The sequence below is a fragment of the Capra hircus genome, chromosome 11 (genome assembly GCF_001704415.2).
Source record: "Capra hircus breed San Clemente chromosome 11, ASM170441v1, whole genome shotgun sequence".
NCBI classification, from domain to species: domain Eukaryota; kingdom Metazoa; phylum Chordata; class Mammalia; order Artiodactyla; family Bovidae; genus Capra; species Capra hircus.
Window position 1 is genome coordinate 102299247 of NC_030818.1, and position 17924 is coordinate 102317170.

General features: G+C 50.4%; 1 protein-coding gene across 5 annotated transcripts in view; it reads right to left on the reverse strand.

The window, feature by feature from the left end:
• The window catches only part of AK8 (adenylate kinase 8), a 134248-nt gene that overhangs the window by 76993 nt on the left and 39331 nt on the right, over positions 1-17924 (reverse strand). For 3 of the 5 annotated variants that reach the window (XM_018056041.1, XM_018056043.1, XM_018056044.1), the window contains exons 6-9: positions 8398-8479; positions 7781-7852; positions 7098-7298; positions 2922-3053 (exon numbers count right to left, since the gene is read on the reverse strand). In XM_018056041.1, the coding sequence (XP_017911530.1) occupies positions 2922-3053; positions 7098-7298; positions 7781-7852; positions 8398-8479 (487 nt within the window). Of the gene's footprint in view, positions 1-2921; positions 3054-7097; positions 7299-7780; positions 7853-8397; positions 8480-9532; positions 10319-17924 lie in introns of those variants that run through there. The other 2 variants (XM_018056045.1, XM_018056042.1) reach the window with 2 other exon arrangements.

A 17924-nucleotide genomic window follows, 5' to 3' on the forward strand; every position in this document is an offset into this window, starting at 1 on the left:
AATACGGGAGTGGGTTGCCACCTCCCCTGGAGAAGGGGCTCTTTCCAACCTAGGATCAAACCCGGGTTTCCCGTATTGCTTTGCACGCATTCTTTTTCCCATCTGAGCCACCAGGGAAGGCCCATTTCTACTAGGAAAGAATGGTTTAAAACCCCTGCCTGTAGCCACCTCACTCTACAATGTTCTAAGACAATACTGCAACAGTATCCTCTAGCTAGAGAGCGGAAGCACTGAGGCTTCAGACACGTGTGACCTGGGGCTGTGCTGGGGTAAGCCCTGCCGCCTCGCCTCATTCCCCCTTCTCCCCCAGCTCAGCAGAGCCCACCTCCATCCTTAAGTGCCTCTTCTTTCTCCTGCACTTTCCCTATCTGTGTACCAAATAAAATGTAGTGCATATCACAGGCTTGCAATGAGTAAAAATTAAAAGCATTTTAATAAAAGTCTTGGGACTTCCCTGGTGGTTCAGTGGTTAAGACTCTGAGGTTAAGACTCTGAGTTCCCCATGCGGGGGGCACAGGTTCAATCTCTGATCAAGGAACTTAAGATCCCATATGTTGCTCACCGTGGCCAAAAAAAAAAAATACTTCATGGTTGTTTCTGGTTAGAAAATCCATGCTCAGTGCAGGGAAAAAAAATCAGGATTGTGTAACACATCACTCTACAGAGATAACCAGTTTGCGACCTGGATGTTTCTTCAGACGCTCTCTGAGCACAGACTAACACACTTTCCTGAACAAAGGTGAGACCATCCCCTCAGCGCTGTCGAGTGACTGCTTTCCACTCTGCTCCCAGGTAAGAGCACTTCAGGGACATGGAGTCACTTCACAGGTTTAAAGCTGCCCACAGCTTACCTAACTAGCCCTCTTACGAACAGTCTGGGGTCACCTTTGTGTTTCACCACGCATCCTTCACATCTCTTGTTGAGTATCTGGGGGCGTGTCGCAGCAGAATAAAGTCCTAGGCGTGAAATCACAGGGCCAAAGGATGAGCACGGGTCATATGTTAATCAGCAGTGGCCTTTATCTTACAAAAGGTTGTGCCTGTTTATATTCTCGCCAGCTACAGACAGGAGTCTTTCAATAAACCTTGTGGGAGTGAATGTGGCTTGTTTGTTCTGAGATGTTTTCCCACAAGTGAGGGGATCATAAATGCGAAAACCCAAGGGGATGGCGGTGGGGGGCCTGTTGGGGCAGAGCCGGCAGTTCCTGGAGCTTTGGGTGTAGACAGGTCTCGGCAGAGAGACCCCACCTGACAGCTCAGCACTTGCCTCTGCCAACCACAGGTCCCCTGTAACTAGTTTTACTGAAATCTCACAACATCCTGGGTTTCTCAAAAACGCCTTTGAGAAATGTGAACTTTGAATCAGTCTCCAAATGCTCAGTTATTGAAATGAGCCCCAAATGATTCTTCTGCTACCAAGCAAAAACCAGCGTGAGTTTTTCTATTTTCTGTTTGGGAAACTCGAGGCGAATCTGACTTCTTCACGAAAACAATTTAAATGAAACAACACTTTTCTTGAACGAGCCTGTCTGCGTAAACAAGCTTTGGCCCAGTGACAATTATCTGAATTGGTTTGCACGATATTAAGCTGTCGCCTTAGTGTTTTTCGGACCCTCCCGCTGCCATTAAGGCTCTTCTGACTGTTTCTTCACATGTCTTCACCTACCAGGAAGCGCAGGTGCGTAAATAAACCTGTGGGTGTGGCCACACGTAGAGTGGGGCTCATTCTTTACAAAGAAGTCATCCCAAACAGCAGCTGGAATTCTAGTCTTATCGTATTCTTAAGAGGTAAACACAGAAGGAGAAGGCATTATTTGAACAATTATACTTAAAAAAAAAAAAAAACACAAAACTTGGATACAAGAAAAGCACATCTTTTATCGTAAAGTATCCAGACTATTTTTCCATGCTAACCAAAATGTAATACTGCTAGTTAGTCATTTTACTAAAACACTCACACATTACTACTTTCCCATACTTATCAGAATAAGCATTCAGTTCTCTACCTTCAACTTTTGTCATTGATTCCTGGCTGGGAATCTCAGTGGCTTTGGGATTTTAAGTTGGCGACCTAACTGAAAAGCATTCTTTATTCAAAACCTGAGCTTTCTAGGGTGGCATGTATATATCTGTGTGTCAGTATACGTGTATATCTATATGGTGTGCATGCATCACTGGGGGCCATAAGCGTGCAGATCTGCGTATTTGAGGGTGCAGGTCTCACTTTGCCTGAGTAAATAAAGCAGCGGGTACTGCAGCTTCCGCAGCGTCTGAAGTGGGAGGCGGTCAGTGCCTCCCATCCCTTCCCTTGCAGTATGTCTCCTACAAGCATCCTTTCTAGCCCTTTATCCTCCTGAAACCTGGATGGCATCCAAGACCACCTGGGACCACTCCAGGAAAGACCTGGAGAACTGATTTCAATATTTTCTCTCCTCCTGGTAAAATATTTATTGAAACTGTGCTGAGCGAGAAGCCTTCCTCTGGTTCAGAAATTGTCTGCCTGTAAGCACGCTGACCTGGGTTGGGGGAACCAAATGAGACTGGAGAAAATAAATAAACAGCAGGTCCACATTATGCAAGAACTCCGACTTTGAGGGGAATGGCGGGAGGCGGGAGGAGCGCCTCTGGGGCAGAGCACAGAAAAAACACTGAGCCAAAGGACATAAAAGACGAGGACCAGAAAACGGTCCAGTGCTTGGGGCTGCAGACATATTACTATTGGTTAATGTTTTCATGGCCGTGTTCTTTAGGAGACAAAAAACCTTATCCCTGCAAAGATGGATTAACTGGAAACTGTCCAGAGCAGAGAGCAAGAAAGAGAAGTGATGCCGATCCCCTCATTGCTCCCGTGACACGAGAGGGCCTGGGAGAGCAGGACGCCGTGGAAGGTTCTAGAAGCGGCGCAGCACCAGGGCACTCACCGTTGATGAGGCCGTATTTCTGGGCCAGGAGGGCGGCCTGCAGGCTTTTCCCGCTGCCCACGGGCCCACAAAGCAGCACCCTTGGGGTGAACGGGGCATTGGATCGATGGCTGGTTTGGACGTAGGTCAGAGCTGGAATGACAGGAGGGCAGGATGATAAACCAGGCTCCTAGAGAAAGGGGGCCAGCTCCCAACGCCTCTGCATGGGCTCTTTTAGCAGCAGTAATTATTTCTCTGTTTTCAGCCCCGGGGAAACTCTCTGGGCATCTGCCAGGTGACCACAGGTGAAGCTGCAGGGAAGGAGTTACCCTTCAGGCCTGGGCACCAAGGTGGGAGGGGACAATGAAAGGCGCAGAGGCCGCCCTCGGAGAGCACACCGTCCTGGGATACCTAACACAGCACGGGGTCAGCGCCACCCTCTCAGTCCCTAGCGCTGCTGGGGGTACTGTTGAGGGCTGGTCCTGGGACATAGAAAACACACTAAACATTGGTCTGGGGGATGTCTCTGGGGGTCCAGTAATTAAAAGTCCATGCTTCCACTGGGGGTGGGGTGTGGGTTCGATCCCTGGTCAGGGAAAGAAGATCCTGCATGCCATGCAGCATGGATGGCCAAAAAAAAAAAAAAAAAATCGTGCTGAGGTGTTGCTCAACTGAATGAAGGCTGAGCTTCAGCCTGAGGCTCGGGAACAGGCCGGCCTCCCAGAGTCAGACGCAAGCTTTGATAAATGCGTCAGGCCGTGCGGGGGCCGGGCTCACGGGGGACTTCTGAAGGCCTCTGGAATTGGTGGAGGATAAATTGCAGCCTCACTCCAGTGACACCAACTTTGTTGCGAGTCTCCAAAGAGGCCGCGATCAAACAGGCGTGGGCAGACGGAGGCCTGGCCCGGGGTGCCCTGGCATTTGAGGAACAAAGACTCAGGGGGACGGGGGCGAGGTGCCTGCACCATGGGGGGCACTGGATGCCAAAAGCTGCTGAACATCAAACCGGGTCCTCCCACTCGAGCGTGGAGGGGGCACCAGAGCGAGCTGGGCAGGCTGTTAAAGGGCAGCCACTCGGCACCTGGCGGGGGGTGGGGGGGGCGGGACAGCCCACCTGCTGAGGTCGAGGGTGGTACCTCCACCCCAGTCCCCCTTGCATCACAAAGGGTCTCCCTCCTCAGCCCTGCCTCCTGCCAGGGACATGGACCATCCCCAGCAGGTGCCAGGGTTCCTGCAGGCAGCGTGTTGAGTCAGCCCTTCACCCAGGATGGAACCATCAGAAGACAGGAAGGGGTCCCAGGGCACCACCCTGACACCTGGGACAGGTGGGCAGGGTCTGCCAAGCTCGGGCTCCTGACATCCAGGGGGCTCCCTGGCCCCTACCCACCAGGTTCTGGTAGCACGCCCCCTGGTGGTGACAACCGCAAATGCCTCCCAACATGCCCAGGCCGGGAAGCGCACAAAATTGGAACCTACTGGGGTGAGTTCACTGGGCAAATTTTGAAGTCTCAGATCTTTGTGGGATTTTTTTTTTATTGGAAGGTTCATTAGCAATACTACAATTCTTCTCTGTCTTGGAACTAAAGGCACAGGTAGATTACTAGATCTTCATGGTTAGGATGATAATCTGCCAAGCTAAACTCTCTGCGGGCCTTGTCTGATCTGGTCCATGCACCATCCCCCAAGGGAGGTGCTTTTCTTGTCTGCATTGTGCAGAGTTGGCAGTGCTGGGGCCACTCTCCCAACCCCACTGCCAGGGGTAACACTTTCCACCAGCGAGACCAACCCAGGAGACAGAGATTCCAGCAAGGCTGTCTATATCCTCAGACCTTCCAGGAGCCAGCCCATCTGAAGAGCACAAATACTACAGCCAAAGCAGCCTGCTTACAAATGATGCTTAATTTACAGTAAATAACTAAGTTAATTAGAAGTAATGATCCCCCAGACAGTCTCAACATCTAATTATTCTTTTTAAAAATATGTGGTTGCTGGATGCACTGCAGAGAGATTAAAAAAAAAAAACACAGAGAGAATTCTGCATCCCAATTTTCAATTTATCTCTCTGCATTATTAATTAATAATAATTAATATTCAGACGCTCACATTTTTATTTACAATTCCAGGCATGAATTCTTTATGAACGATCATATGAACTTTTAAATTTAATTAAGTAATTTGGAAGTAATTAATGTGTAAATTCAGAAGCATGGCATGAGATAAATGTTGTGGTTGTTTATCTTCGGAGTGCAGTGTTTGCTACTAAAGACCCTTCCGAGATGCAAAATCACTGGAAATTTACAAGGCGTCTGTAAGCCTGGCATTTTTCAAAGTAGCATCACCCTGCAGACATCCCCCCTCGTCCACTGACTCCCCTTCAGAGATCGAGGCTGTGCCGCTATCTGCTCTCCTGGTAAAGCAAAGACACCTGCTGGCAGGTAGGGGCTGGCGGTACTAGTAGGGAGCTCAGAACCACCTCCCCTCCAAAACTAAACGTCTCTGGAAGAGATTTAAGAGGATATACCAAAAAAGGGCATTGTAAGCTGTCAGGTGTCTTAAAACCCGCTATTTTAATCTTCTCAGGCACCCAGCATCACACAGAAGGGGCTGACTGGGTGTGGAGCTCAGCAAGCCTTTTTTAAAAAAACCAGGGTAATTCCCGGACTGTCCAGTGGTTAAGACCCTGCGTTTTCACTGCTGAGGTCTGGGGTTCAATCCCTGGTCAGGATACTAGGATCCCCCTAAGCCACACGGTGCAGCTGAAAGAAATAAAATAAATAAAAGGAAAAACTAACCTAAAAATAAAAAATGATTACGCAGCTGCCTTCAGTTCAGTTCAGTTCAGTTGCTCAGTCGTGTCTGACTCTGCGACCCCACGGGGTACAGCACTCCAGGCCTCCCTGTCCATCACCAACTCCTGGAGCTTGCTCAAACTCATGTCCATTGAGTCGGTGATGCCATCCAACCATCTCATCCTCTGTCGTCCCCTTCTCCTCCCGCCTTCAATCTTTCCCAGCATCAGGGTCTTTTCCAATTAGCCAGTTCTTTGCATCAGGTGGCCAAAGGATTGGAGTTTCAGCTTCAGCATCAGTCCTTCCAATGAACATTCAGGACTGATTTCCTTTAGGATGGACTGGTTAGATCTCCTTGCTGTCCAAGGGACTCTCAAGGGCTGCTTTGGGGGAGAATTATTCTAATTTCCTTGTCTTTTGGGACCGGATGTTGAATCACGATGACAGCAGTGCCTGACACTTAGCTGTCCCTCTGCACCAGCTCCTGGGCTCACGGCTGCGACGCCTGCTGCGCAGGATCTCACACAGCGCAGCCTCACCTAAGCCTGTGAGGAATGATCCATCTTTGTTCCCATTTTTGCGATGACAAAACTGAGGCCCAGAGAGATTATGAGAGTTGCCACAGATGGCACAGCTGATGTGTGGTGGGGCTGAGGCTTGTTCACATGTCACCTGGCCCTGAGGTCTCAATGGCCAGACCCCTGGTCCCCAAACAGGCCTGTTTCAGCCACTTTCCGGGAAACTGCGGCGACCATCTGGTGCTGCCCCCGAGGCAGGGCTGCGCCCGTGGGGGGCTGCTTCCGCTGTCCTCGGTGGGCTCAGGGCCCCTGATGTGTATTTGTTGGTGGTGTTTGTTTTCTTGTGGTGGTGGTGGTGGGTTGGGTTTGTATGTTTGTTTATTTAATTGTTTTACATTTTCTCTCTCTCCTCCTTGATCCTCAGAGCAAGATTTCTTATTTTTTCTTTTAAAGACTTTTTATGTGAACCTTTTAAAAAAATGTATTTATGTATTTATTAAATATTTATTAATTTAATTTGGCCAGGTCATAGTTCCACCATGCGGGATCTAGTTCCGTGCCCAGGGATCAAACTCAGGCCCCGTGCACTGGAAGGCAAAGTCCCAGCCACTAGACCACCAGGGAAGTCCCAGGGCAAGACTGCGCGCTCCTTGCCCTCCCACCCCGTCCCCCACCTCTCCTCGCTCCACTGTCAAGTCTGATGACCATTCAGGGTGTAGAGTATTAGCCCAGGGTCTCTGAGGGGGACGCTCTTGGCGTCCCCATGCTTATTTCTGGGCAGGGATCCTGGGTCACCCACGACTTGACTCCTCAACTCCTAGGCACACCCCGGACGCTGCCGGATGAAGTGACGCAGGGACAAGACGAGCGGAGGGGCCATCTGGGTTTACCCTGGTAGAAGACGTCCACACAGGGCTGGTCGGCGCTGATGACCTTCAGGATCTTGGGGTACGAGGGGAGGATCCTGACGATGTTCCTGTGATACTCGAGTAGCTTCCGCGCCGTCTCCCCCTCGGAGATGCCTGCAGGCACCATTAGTCGGTTCTGGATTTCCAACTCGGGGGGCCAGTCGAAGGTGGTGTGATAGATCTCTGCCGGAGAGAGGGACACGGTTAGAGTCACCCGCCCGTCCTGGAAGCAGAGCCTGCAGGTCCCAGGGACGCCTGTCCGCCCCCCGGGTCAGCCCACCCCAGCGGTGGCTTCAGCCTGCTTCCCCGTTGCCACTAGTAATAAACCGATGAGGATGCTGGGGCGAGGGGAAGGGCGGCGCTGGCCTTCTGAGTGCTCACTCTGTGCCAGGCACCCACCTGCAGGCTCTCTGCCTTCTCACGGGGAGCGGGTCACGAGGTGGCGCTTGGTGCCCTCAGCCTCAAGTCCAGGTGAGAACACCGACCCTGGGACACTGGGCAGCCCCGCCCACGTCCCACGGCTAGAAGCGGGCAGGGACCTCAGTCTGTCTGCTGCCCAAGCTGAGAGGGGTGCTCAGTGAGGGGTGGGGGCTGTGATTAGGATCTGAGACCTCTGAGATCCCACGGGGTGGGGGGCGGGCGGACGCAGGAGGAGACCGCCATACCTCCAGTCTGAGGGTCGATCCTCTTCCCCAAGTTTCTCTCAATCAGGACGGTGTCTGGAGCGCTCAGCACGACTGGGCAGAGAGGAAAGAAGCCAAACCAGACACGGTGGGCAGCGGGACACTAATACACCCACCACTTCCACCCCATCAATCCCTTAAGAGAGAGGCCAGAACACAGACATGGAATCTCAGGACAGAGGTAGCCCACGTGTGAACGCTGCCTGCCAACCGCCGTCAGGGCCACCAATAACTGCGACATCCCTGTACAGAAGGCTTTCGCCACATTTGGGATTATTTCCTATACGGAGCTTCTCAGTGGTTTCCAGTCTCCAGTGGCTTCTCAGAGGTTCCCATGGTTGAGATCGGGGGCTTCCTGAAACAAGGAATCTCCAGGGTCAGAGCAAGACCCTAGGTTCCTCAGCACAAGCCCCGAGTGCATTTAGCTCTTGGAGAACTCAGCTGAGCGGTCCTCCTGGTTCCTGCCGGGTCACAGGCCCGTCAACCCACTGCTGGATGCTGGCACCTGGGCTGAGGGTGGGCACTGGGGAGCCGCTGACACAGCACAGGGTGGGCACTCACTCTTGGGGTCTGCAGCGCTGATGGGTGGGACTACTCACTGACGTGTCTCGGGGAGATGCCAAGGGTCTGGATCGTCAGAGCCTGCTCCCGCGTCTCGGGGATGCCGTCCAGAATCCAGCCCTAGAAAGAGCATGTGGAAAGAGGCTCACCTATGTTTACTTTTCAGACTGGGGGGGCAGTTATTATAAAAAGAATATTGAGGCTTCCCTGGTTGGTCCAGTGGCTAAGACCCTGTGCTCCCAATGCAGGGGACCCAGGATCAATCCCTGGTCAGGGAACTAAGACTCTACATGCCGACAACTAAAGACCCACAGGCCGCCACAAACACTCAGCACATCCAAATAAATAAAGAATAAAAAAAATTTTTTAAAGAATATTGTATCATACGTTTCTGAAAAACTGGAACTTCTAAGAGAAAATAAGTGTTTCTGATAGCCACACCAACCTTACTTATAACAATCCCTCTCATAATATCACATTCCCTTCTGAACCTGACGTTTGTAATGAAAGTCACAACAGAGAGATTTTCTGTCCTGATTTTTTGTTTCCATCCCACGTTATAACCACACTGCTTTTTTTTTCACATTTACCCACCTCTTCACTGGCCATAAAACGTCCCACCGGTGAGCTGTCTCACTTACTGAGCCAGGCCCCGTGACTGGACATTTCACCCACTGACCATTCGCACTGTTATAAATAACACTGTAAGGAACATCTTGGTGGGTGGCTCTGTCCACATTTTGGATTATTTCCCAAAGACAGCTTCTCAGATGTGAGAGGCAAGGAACCATCAGGGGCAAAACAAAAGCCCACGAGTCCTGGATGAACAGAACACCAGGAGGCCTGAGTCCAGGTTTCTCTTCCTAGCGAACTTGTTTTAGGGCTGAACTTCTTCAGGCACCTTCTTGGATCAGCTGCGGAATCGGTTTAGAAGATTTATTTTCATGAACCCTTTCAGTCCAACTGTGAGGCTCAACACACGACTGCTGCACACGATGTGGAAAATACTACAGGGTGGAAACAATAATGCTTGCCGCTGATTGACACCACCACCCCACAACTAGCCACTGTTAACGCTTTGGTGCATCCTTCCAGGCTTCACATACGGATATCTCTTTTTTCCTGGTTGGGGGTGGGGAAGGCAGCAGAGGGGGTAAAATTACGTGTACATACCATTCTGTAATCTGTTCCTTTCATACAGTGAGAACACTTCGTGCACACTTTCCCACATCACAGAATTCTCCTCTCCGGGGAGTTTTTGCAGCTGCCAAGCATTGCATGAATTGACCTGCCAAATGCTAATGAATCACATACTGCTGCTCATTTAGTTTCATTCCACTACTTTAAAAAAAAAAAAAAAAAAGGAAACAAAGCCATTTATTAGGGACTTTCTAGTGGCCCAGTAGTTAAGACTCCAGCTTCCACTGCAGCGGGTGCAGGCTCAATCCCTGGTGGGCGAACTAAGATCCCACATGCATTTTGGTATGCACCCCCCACCCAAAAAGACCCTGATAAATTTCTCAAAGTTGATACCTTCTTTTATCATTTTTGATACATTTTGCCACACCAAGCTACAAACTTGCCCGTCAGTTTCTGAACCCAATGGCGGATCACCTGCATAGTTGCCCTGCATCTCGGTCACTGTAAGGCTCTATCTCAGGGAAAATCTGTCCAGCAAGACAGCGTAGTGTTGCTGTTTTAATTTGCATCTCTTTGAGCACTAATGAGGTCCACTATTTTTTCCATGTGTGCACTGGTTATTTGAAATTGCACTTTTCCAAAATGTCCATTCATGCCATCTATTCACTCTGCCCTTGGGGTTTTATCCTCTTATTTGTTCACAAGAGCTCTTTACATATGAAGAATATTAACTTATTTTGGCAACTGCTACCAAACATGGCTGAGCGACTTCCCTTTCACTTTTCACTTTCATGCATTGGAGAAGGAAATGGCAACCCACTCCAGTATTCTTGCCTGGAGAATCCCAGGGACAGAGGAGCCTAGTTGGCTGCCATCTATGGGGTCACACAGAGTCGGACACAACTAAAGTGACTTAGCAGCAGCAGCAGCTACCAAACAAAGTGACCAACATTTTCCACAGTTTGGCTTTGGCCTTTTAATTTTGTGTATGTGCTTTTTAACACATAAGTTTATGCCCAAATCAATCAGTGCTGTTTTCTTCAGATTCTGGTGTTGAGTGGATGTATAAAAAGGGCCTTGTCACTGTAAAAGCTGGTAAATATTCACCTGCATTTAAACTGTGTTTTCTTAACAGTTTAATTCTTTAGCCTGAAATAGTATATTTAATAGAGCCGCATTTTTCTTTTTTTCAAAAATGATGTGGGCCTGACCTAATCCATTTTTATGTGGATTTCCGACTCTCCCAGGGCCATCTATGAAACAGCCTGTCCTCTTCCTCTGTTGGTTTAGTAGCTAAGTCGTGTCTGACTCTTGTGACCCCATGGATAGCTGGCCAGGCTCCTCTGTCCATGGGATTTTCCAGGCAAGAATACTAGAGTGGTTGCCATTTCCTTCTCCAGGGGATCTTCCCGACCCAGGGATTGAACCCGGGTCTCCTGCATTGCCAGTGGATTCTTTACCAACTGAACTGCAAGGGAAGCCCCTCTTCCCTCTAAATATTAAAAAAAAAAAAAATTAACACCGTCTACATGTTGGTGTGATGTTGGTTCTGGCATCTTTCTTGCTGTAGACTCTTGTGTCAGACTCACACTGTTTAAATCACTGTTGTTTTATAATTTATTGTTCTACCTAGTAGGAGATGCTCCTCCTTCATTTTCTCTTTCTTTTTTTAATTTGTTCCTCCAGGTAGACAGCAGACTGTTTTGCTAAGTTCCAAAGATATAGATTCTACAAGGTTGGGAATGACATTAAACATAGAGACTAATTTATGCAGGATGGGCATTTTCACGGTATCAAGTCAAAACATCTCCCTGGGAATTCCCTGGTAGTACAGTGGGTATGACACAGCTCTCTACCTGACAGGGGTCCAGGTTCAATTCCTGGTCAAGGAATTAAGATTCTGCAAGTCACATGACAAAAAAATATATCTTCCCATTTGTTTACGTTGTTTTCCTCTTTTTTTTATATCCCCCAATAATATTCACATTAACCAATTTCTAGAGTCTTTTCAAATCCCTTGAGCCTAGAGTTATACACGTGTCTCAGCTGCTCAGTCATGTCCAGGTCCTGTAACCCCATGGACTGTAGCCCACCAGGCTTCTCTGTCCATGGGATTTCCCAGGCAAGAACACTGGACTGGGTTGCCATTTCGTTCTCCAGGGGATCTTCTTTACCACTGAGCCACCTGGGAAGCCCTCACATATATACTATTTAATGCCCTCAATGTGATGGTCAGATAAAGCAAGATTTGGAAGGGTGAAATAAAGCCACAGATTATCTCAGGTCTCCCTTCCTTTCGGGAAGGTACAGTAGAAAAGCATAGCTTAACTCATTCACCAGGGGACATAGCGGGCTCCTGCCTCAAAACACTGGGTCCCCCTTAGATCTCCATTCTGGGGTGAGAGGCATCAGGCAACCCCAAGTGGATGCCCAGGTTTCTGACGCTGGCTCCCAGAAGGGGGCTCCCCCCTGCCATAGGCCCCGCCCTCTCAGCAATTATAAGAACTTGGTTGCTTTAAGGTCAGAGGTGGACTGATGGGATAAACTCAGACTCAAGGTCACTTGTAACTCATAACACCAAGTTCTATGCAAGGGCAAGTCATGTCTTTCTTTAAAATAGGGGGAAAGGGTCACATTTCTTCAATATTGAAATATTTAGGCTCCAATAGCCTCAACTGACAGTTAAAAAAAAAAAAGCTAAACAAATTTACAGAGTAAAGAGTGTTGGAAAAATCAGGCATGCTTTCATTAATTTCTTAAATTATGCAGGAGAACACGCAGCCACGGAGGCCCTGGATTCTAAAACTAATGAAGCAAAAGTGAAAAAAAAAAAAATGGAAACCAAGATTTTTAACAGCCTTTTGCTCCCTCAAGTCCTTGTTATAGCCAGCCAAGTGTTGGCTGCAGCTCTTAAAAAAAGCAAACACCTACATATGTACGCACCCTACAGGAACCAAGAGGTGTGGGGTCTGAAACCTGCCCCCCAAACTTACGGTTCTGGAAGCCAAACCCAAATGTTCTGAACTTTGACTACATTGAGACCCCTTCATTTTTTCCATATCTGGAAGAGCGGGAGCTGGAGCCCACTGACCACTTCTTCTAGGACCGGGGCGGCTAATTCTGTTTCAAATCCCGGTTTTGAAGCTGAAAGGAGGGTGGAACTCCGCCTTCACTCAGCACTGAGAAAGACCTCCGCTTTTAATATTGCATTACCGAGCAATCATTATAATCTCACCCATAAATTTGCAGCTGATATCAGTATGTGGTCCAAAGCTTTTAGAACTATTCAGGGAAACAGCTCTCGCCGACTGGAGAAAGCGGGCCTTCCAATTACACGGGGAAAGTGCAGCTAAGTGAGGAACATCTTCCTCATTAGCTGGCCTTGCTCGTGCGTCATCCTGGTGCGGACGTGACATTTAAGGAGGGAGAAGGCGGGGGGCGGGGGGCTCAAAGCGAATCCCAGGCCACCTTGGCTCTCCGAGTCTACGCTTCCAGACTCAGGGAGATGGTCCAATCACCCAAGGTGCAAAGAAACGAGGTCCCTGGGGGACACACCTCCTTCCCCTTCCCCATCATCCTTATGTCTCAGCCGGCATGCTGCTTCCTCAGAAAGGCCTTCTCTGACAAGCCAGTCTTAAGGAGTCGCCCAGTCACTCTATCACATCATCTGTTGACCTCTTAGGGCGGCACCCACACCCCGCTAGTCCCAGCCTCAGCTCGCCTGGGAAGGAAGGCCCCAGGCCTCTACATCAGGGAGTGCGGCTTGTGGAGCGTCCTTGAGATGGAAGCCCCAGGTTTCGTGCCTGGAAAAGACCTTTCCCAGCGCTCTTCCCCGCTTCCCACTTTTTAAAGCTGCTTATTCATGTGGCTGTGCCAGGTCTTGGCTGCTGCACGAAGGGTCCTCCATCTTTGCTATAGCACGTGGGGCCTTCCGTTGCAGCACATGGCGATTTTACTTGTGGCATGTGAACCCTCAGTTGTGTTGTGTGGGATCTAGTTCCCTGACCAGGGATCAAACTTGGGTGGGGGGGTGGAGCGCAGAGTCTTAGCCACTGTACCACCAGGGAAGTCCCCCAGAGCTCCTCCCTTTGTAGAGGTTATTCGCAACTGCCCGGTGGTAAACGGAGCACACTTTCGAGGGGAAACAGCAATTCTGGTTGAGAGCAAGCTACTGGCCACAAATTCTGGCAAAGCAGGAAGTCATCCATCAGTCAGCAGCCTCTGCGCGCCGCTGCGATGGGATGCTGGCAATCTGCGTTGTGAGGGTCGTGGGTCTGACTTCCAGGAGCGGCTGGATGCCGAGGTAGCAGTCAGTCCCTAATTAGAATACGTTATCCATCTTCCTGACACTTCAGTGAAATGTCTATTCTGCTGCTCCGGAGCCGCAGCTTTGTTCCGAGCAGGCTAATTGATATTCCAAGGCCTTCGCTCGCCATACCCCCGTGGCTCACTTCTGTTTTATCACACATCAAAAAGGCCGTATGCTCAGGGCACTTCTGCACCGGCAGAGCTGGAGGTCTGCACAGCTGCGTGGGGTTCGGTATCAGAGGAGGGACAAGCACCGAGCAGATGTCACAGATGGAAAAAAAAAAGGGAAAGCAAAGCAGCCCGCCAGCCCAGGGAATGTGGCAGGGGCCCCCGCAGAGCGCGGGCCACTCTGTGTGAACACTGGCCTCTCCTGCCCTCCTGACTATTATTAAAGTGCAATTAGCAACTTCACACCACAGGACTCTTGCCCTCTGAGCCCTCAGCCTGTTTGATGTGGTGCTCTTGTCTCCTCCCCACTCCTCCAAAGACCAGAGTGGGGGCGCTCCCCTGGGTTCTCTGGAGGACGCCCTGATTCTGGCTCCCAGCTCTGACTGCAGGCTCTGGAGGCTCTCCCAAGGGTTCCCTGGAGCCAGAGGCTGATTCCTCAAGGTCCCAGGGAGGCAATCTGAGGCTGAAGGTTTGTGTCTGATCAATCAGGTCACTCAGCTCCAAGTCTGAATCGGGGACAAGTCACAAGATGTCTCGTAGGCCTGCCACCTCCCTCAATTTTTCTGGTGAAATGTTATACAGTTTCCCCACTATCTAGAAGGGGGCAGAAAGGAGATTTTGATCAGCCAGAAAAGAAATGCGTATTAAAAGATCCAGTTTGTGAAACTGATGTGTTTCAAGACAACTGGTGAGGAAGATGAGAGTATTCTGATGGTTACAAAAAAACTGACATCACGTTGAGCCAGTATTGGTTCCTCTGGTTCAGACAGAAACATGCCAGTCTTAGCCTGCCATGGCATCTTAGGACGCCGTCCATATCAACTTGTCTAAGAGATGACTAGCAGCAAGTTTGACTCTGAAGTTTAATCTCAAACAATAGGCAATGCCTGCCGGCACCCCTGACTGGCAGACCCTGCAGCGGGCCGGGCTGCTCTGGAACTCGCCTGCTTGCTGGCTCGGCCGCCCCACGAGCCTCTGCCCGGCCGTCTCCAGCGCCTGTGTTCAGACAGGCTAAGGTGTGCGGGAGTGGTGTTTCCAAGTCAAGTAACGGACAGAACCGGGTTCCACCCATCTTGGCAAATCAGTGACACATGCCTGATGGTTTTCTACACAAACACAAATCTGGGGAAATCCATACTCCTGGGTCCCGCTGGTTAAAAGCCACTGGTCTCCAGGGTGCTGAAATTTGGCGAAACACAGGTGTCAGTGTGTGAGAGGTCTTTGTTGCTGTTGTTTAGTCACTAAGCCATTTCTGACTCTGCAACCCCGTGGACTGCTGCTCCCTAGGCGCCTCTGTCCTCCACAGTCTCCTGGAGCTTGCTCAGATACATGTCCATTGAGTCAGCAATGCCATCCAACCATCTCATCCTCTGTCGTCCCCTTCTCCTCCTGCCCTCAATCTTCCCCAGCATCAGGGTCTTTTCCAATGAGTCAGTTCTTCGCATCAGGTGGCCAAAGGATTGGAGCTTCAGCTTCAGCATCAGTCCTTCCAAAGAATATTCAGGGTTGATTTCCTTTAGGATTGACTGGTTTGATCTTCCTGCTGTCCAAGGGACTCTCAAGAGTCTTCTCCAGAGGTTTGGGTTTTTTTTTTTGTTGTTGTTGTTCCCAAATAGCTAAAAAATGTTTTACAATCAAATTCACATAAAAATGGACCAGTTCCACCCCAGCTCCTCACCTGGGAAGATGCTGAGATGACCCACTGCAGAGAAACTTGCTCCGCCGCATCACATTTAGTTTCCAGGTTCAGACACAGTGGGCAGTGGTTGAAAGCACAGAAAGTGGATACCTCCGGTTAATGGGTCCGAACCTTCCAAACCCTTTAGAGCCTGTCTCTTCAGAAACAAGATTAGCCCATCAGGATGGCAGTTCACCGCGGCGCTGAAGAGCCGAGCCTTGGGACTCAGCCTCTGCCACGGCCAGCCATGACCTTCAACACCTCTGGCCTCGCTCTCCTTCTCTGCCAAACGGGCACACCAACAGCCATCCACCCCACAGCGGCCGGGGTGGCTACGTGGGGGCGCAGACAGACAGACAGACCAGGAGAGAGCGAGCGTGGCGCCTGGCGGTGAAGGCACAGCCCAGTCTGCTGACTGGTTTCCTTGCTGTCCTCATGATTCTGACCAAGGCGAACGCTGTCCTTTCCCTCTATCCCCTTTCAAGAAGGCATCCCACTTAGGACTGTAGAAATTAAAGAATTCATTTAAAAAGACAGTCTCAGGGATTTCCCTGGTGGTCCTGTGGTTAAGAATCCACCTTGCAATGTGGGGGATTCACGTTTGATCCCTGGGCCAGGAGCAAGGATACCACATGCCGCTGGGCAACTAAGCCCGCACACACCGCAGCTAGAGAAAGCCTGTCTGCCACAACAAAGACCCAGCAGAGCCAAAATAAATAACGTAAAGTAAATGGAAAGGCAATCTCTTGGAAAGAGCACTAACTGGCATTCCGGATATGAACTAAGAAAAGCTTTCTAATTAACGAAGACTTGGGGAAAACACGTTTCGCTGAAAGCGAGGGAGTCTAGTGAATTGTGGCCTAGTGCAGACCCGCTCCAGGTGGTCTTTCGTTTGCCAGAGCCTGACTGGGGGCCTCCCAGGGGCTTGCACCCCTGAAATCACAGTCAGGAGCCAGCATGTGGGAAACAAGCCTGAGGGCCACTTCCTTCACCTGTCCATCCATCATCCACCAGCATATTTATTCACACTGCGTGCGGAACGCTGTGTTTTCATACCAAAAAGTTCAGAAGCCCTCGGTTGGAGGGCTTGTCCGCTAGGCAGCCCTGGGGGTGATCGGTCACTGGTTCATTTAACTACCTACCCCCCAAATCTGGCTGACCCAACTCCGGTCACTTAGGGCTCTTTTCTAATTGGTTGTGGATTGTGCAAGGCACTGAACATCACCTATAAAATAAGAGGATTGGAAGAGGTAACTTCTAGCAAAGACAATTATGGCCTAACAAAGACATTTTGAGAGTAAACAGCCCGCTGTTCATAATTACGCAGGGAAAAAGGCATCAACCAGGAAGAGGGACTGTCCTGCCTCTGAGCGTCTTTGCACATGAAAACATCATAATTTACTTGCAACCCTGCAGACTGATTCTCCTATGAAATTCTGCCAGCTCCCCAAAATCATGAAAAGAAGGGGGAAACCCCCACCAGGCAGTGGGGGCAGAGCTCGTGGGGGGGTCACAATTACCAGGTCTGATCAACACCTGAAATGACTCCTCTCCCAGGGCATTCCAAAGGGCACCCTGAAGGTCGAGTGCTGGGTCTAAGCTGGGTGTGCGTGTCTGCCTAGAGTCCTGGCCTCGTTCTCAGAAGTTGCAAGCCCGGACTCCACTGACCCCAGGGGGCTCCTGGGACCTCATCTCTCTCTCTCTCTCCATTCCAAATCCACTGATCCAGGCATGGCTCGGAGCCAAGCAGCCAGCCCCTTGATTTCTACTTCCTCCTCGAGCTGCAGCTCCCTCCCCCTTGTTCTGGGACCTCCACACCCATCCTTGGGGCAGCGAAAGCACTGGCCTTGCACAGAGTCGTGGCCACATCTGGGCCCTAAGCCTGTAGCCTTGTGATCATGAATTACCCAAGACCTGAGTCTCAGTATCCTCGACTGCAAAATAGGGGCAGTCAGACCCTCTAAGAGAAAGTCCCTGCAATGACTGCGTCAGATTATTGACGAGAAGCGGGCTGACCAGCACCTGACCCAGAACAGGCCCCTGGGACACTAGGGCCTTTCTTCCTGCTAAGAACAACCTGCGCTGCAGGAGCATGGGCGTTTCCACAAAACCAAGAGAGGCCGCGTCTTCACGCGGCTGATTACAAGGCTGCCGTTTTGGGCCCCGAGAGGCAGGCAGGACTCTGGTGGACGCTCAGGGCCCACCTCTACCAGGAGCAGCTGTCCCCTCACCCCCTACCTCAGTGGGGGCAGCCACCACGAGTCACTTTCC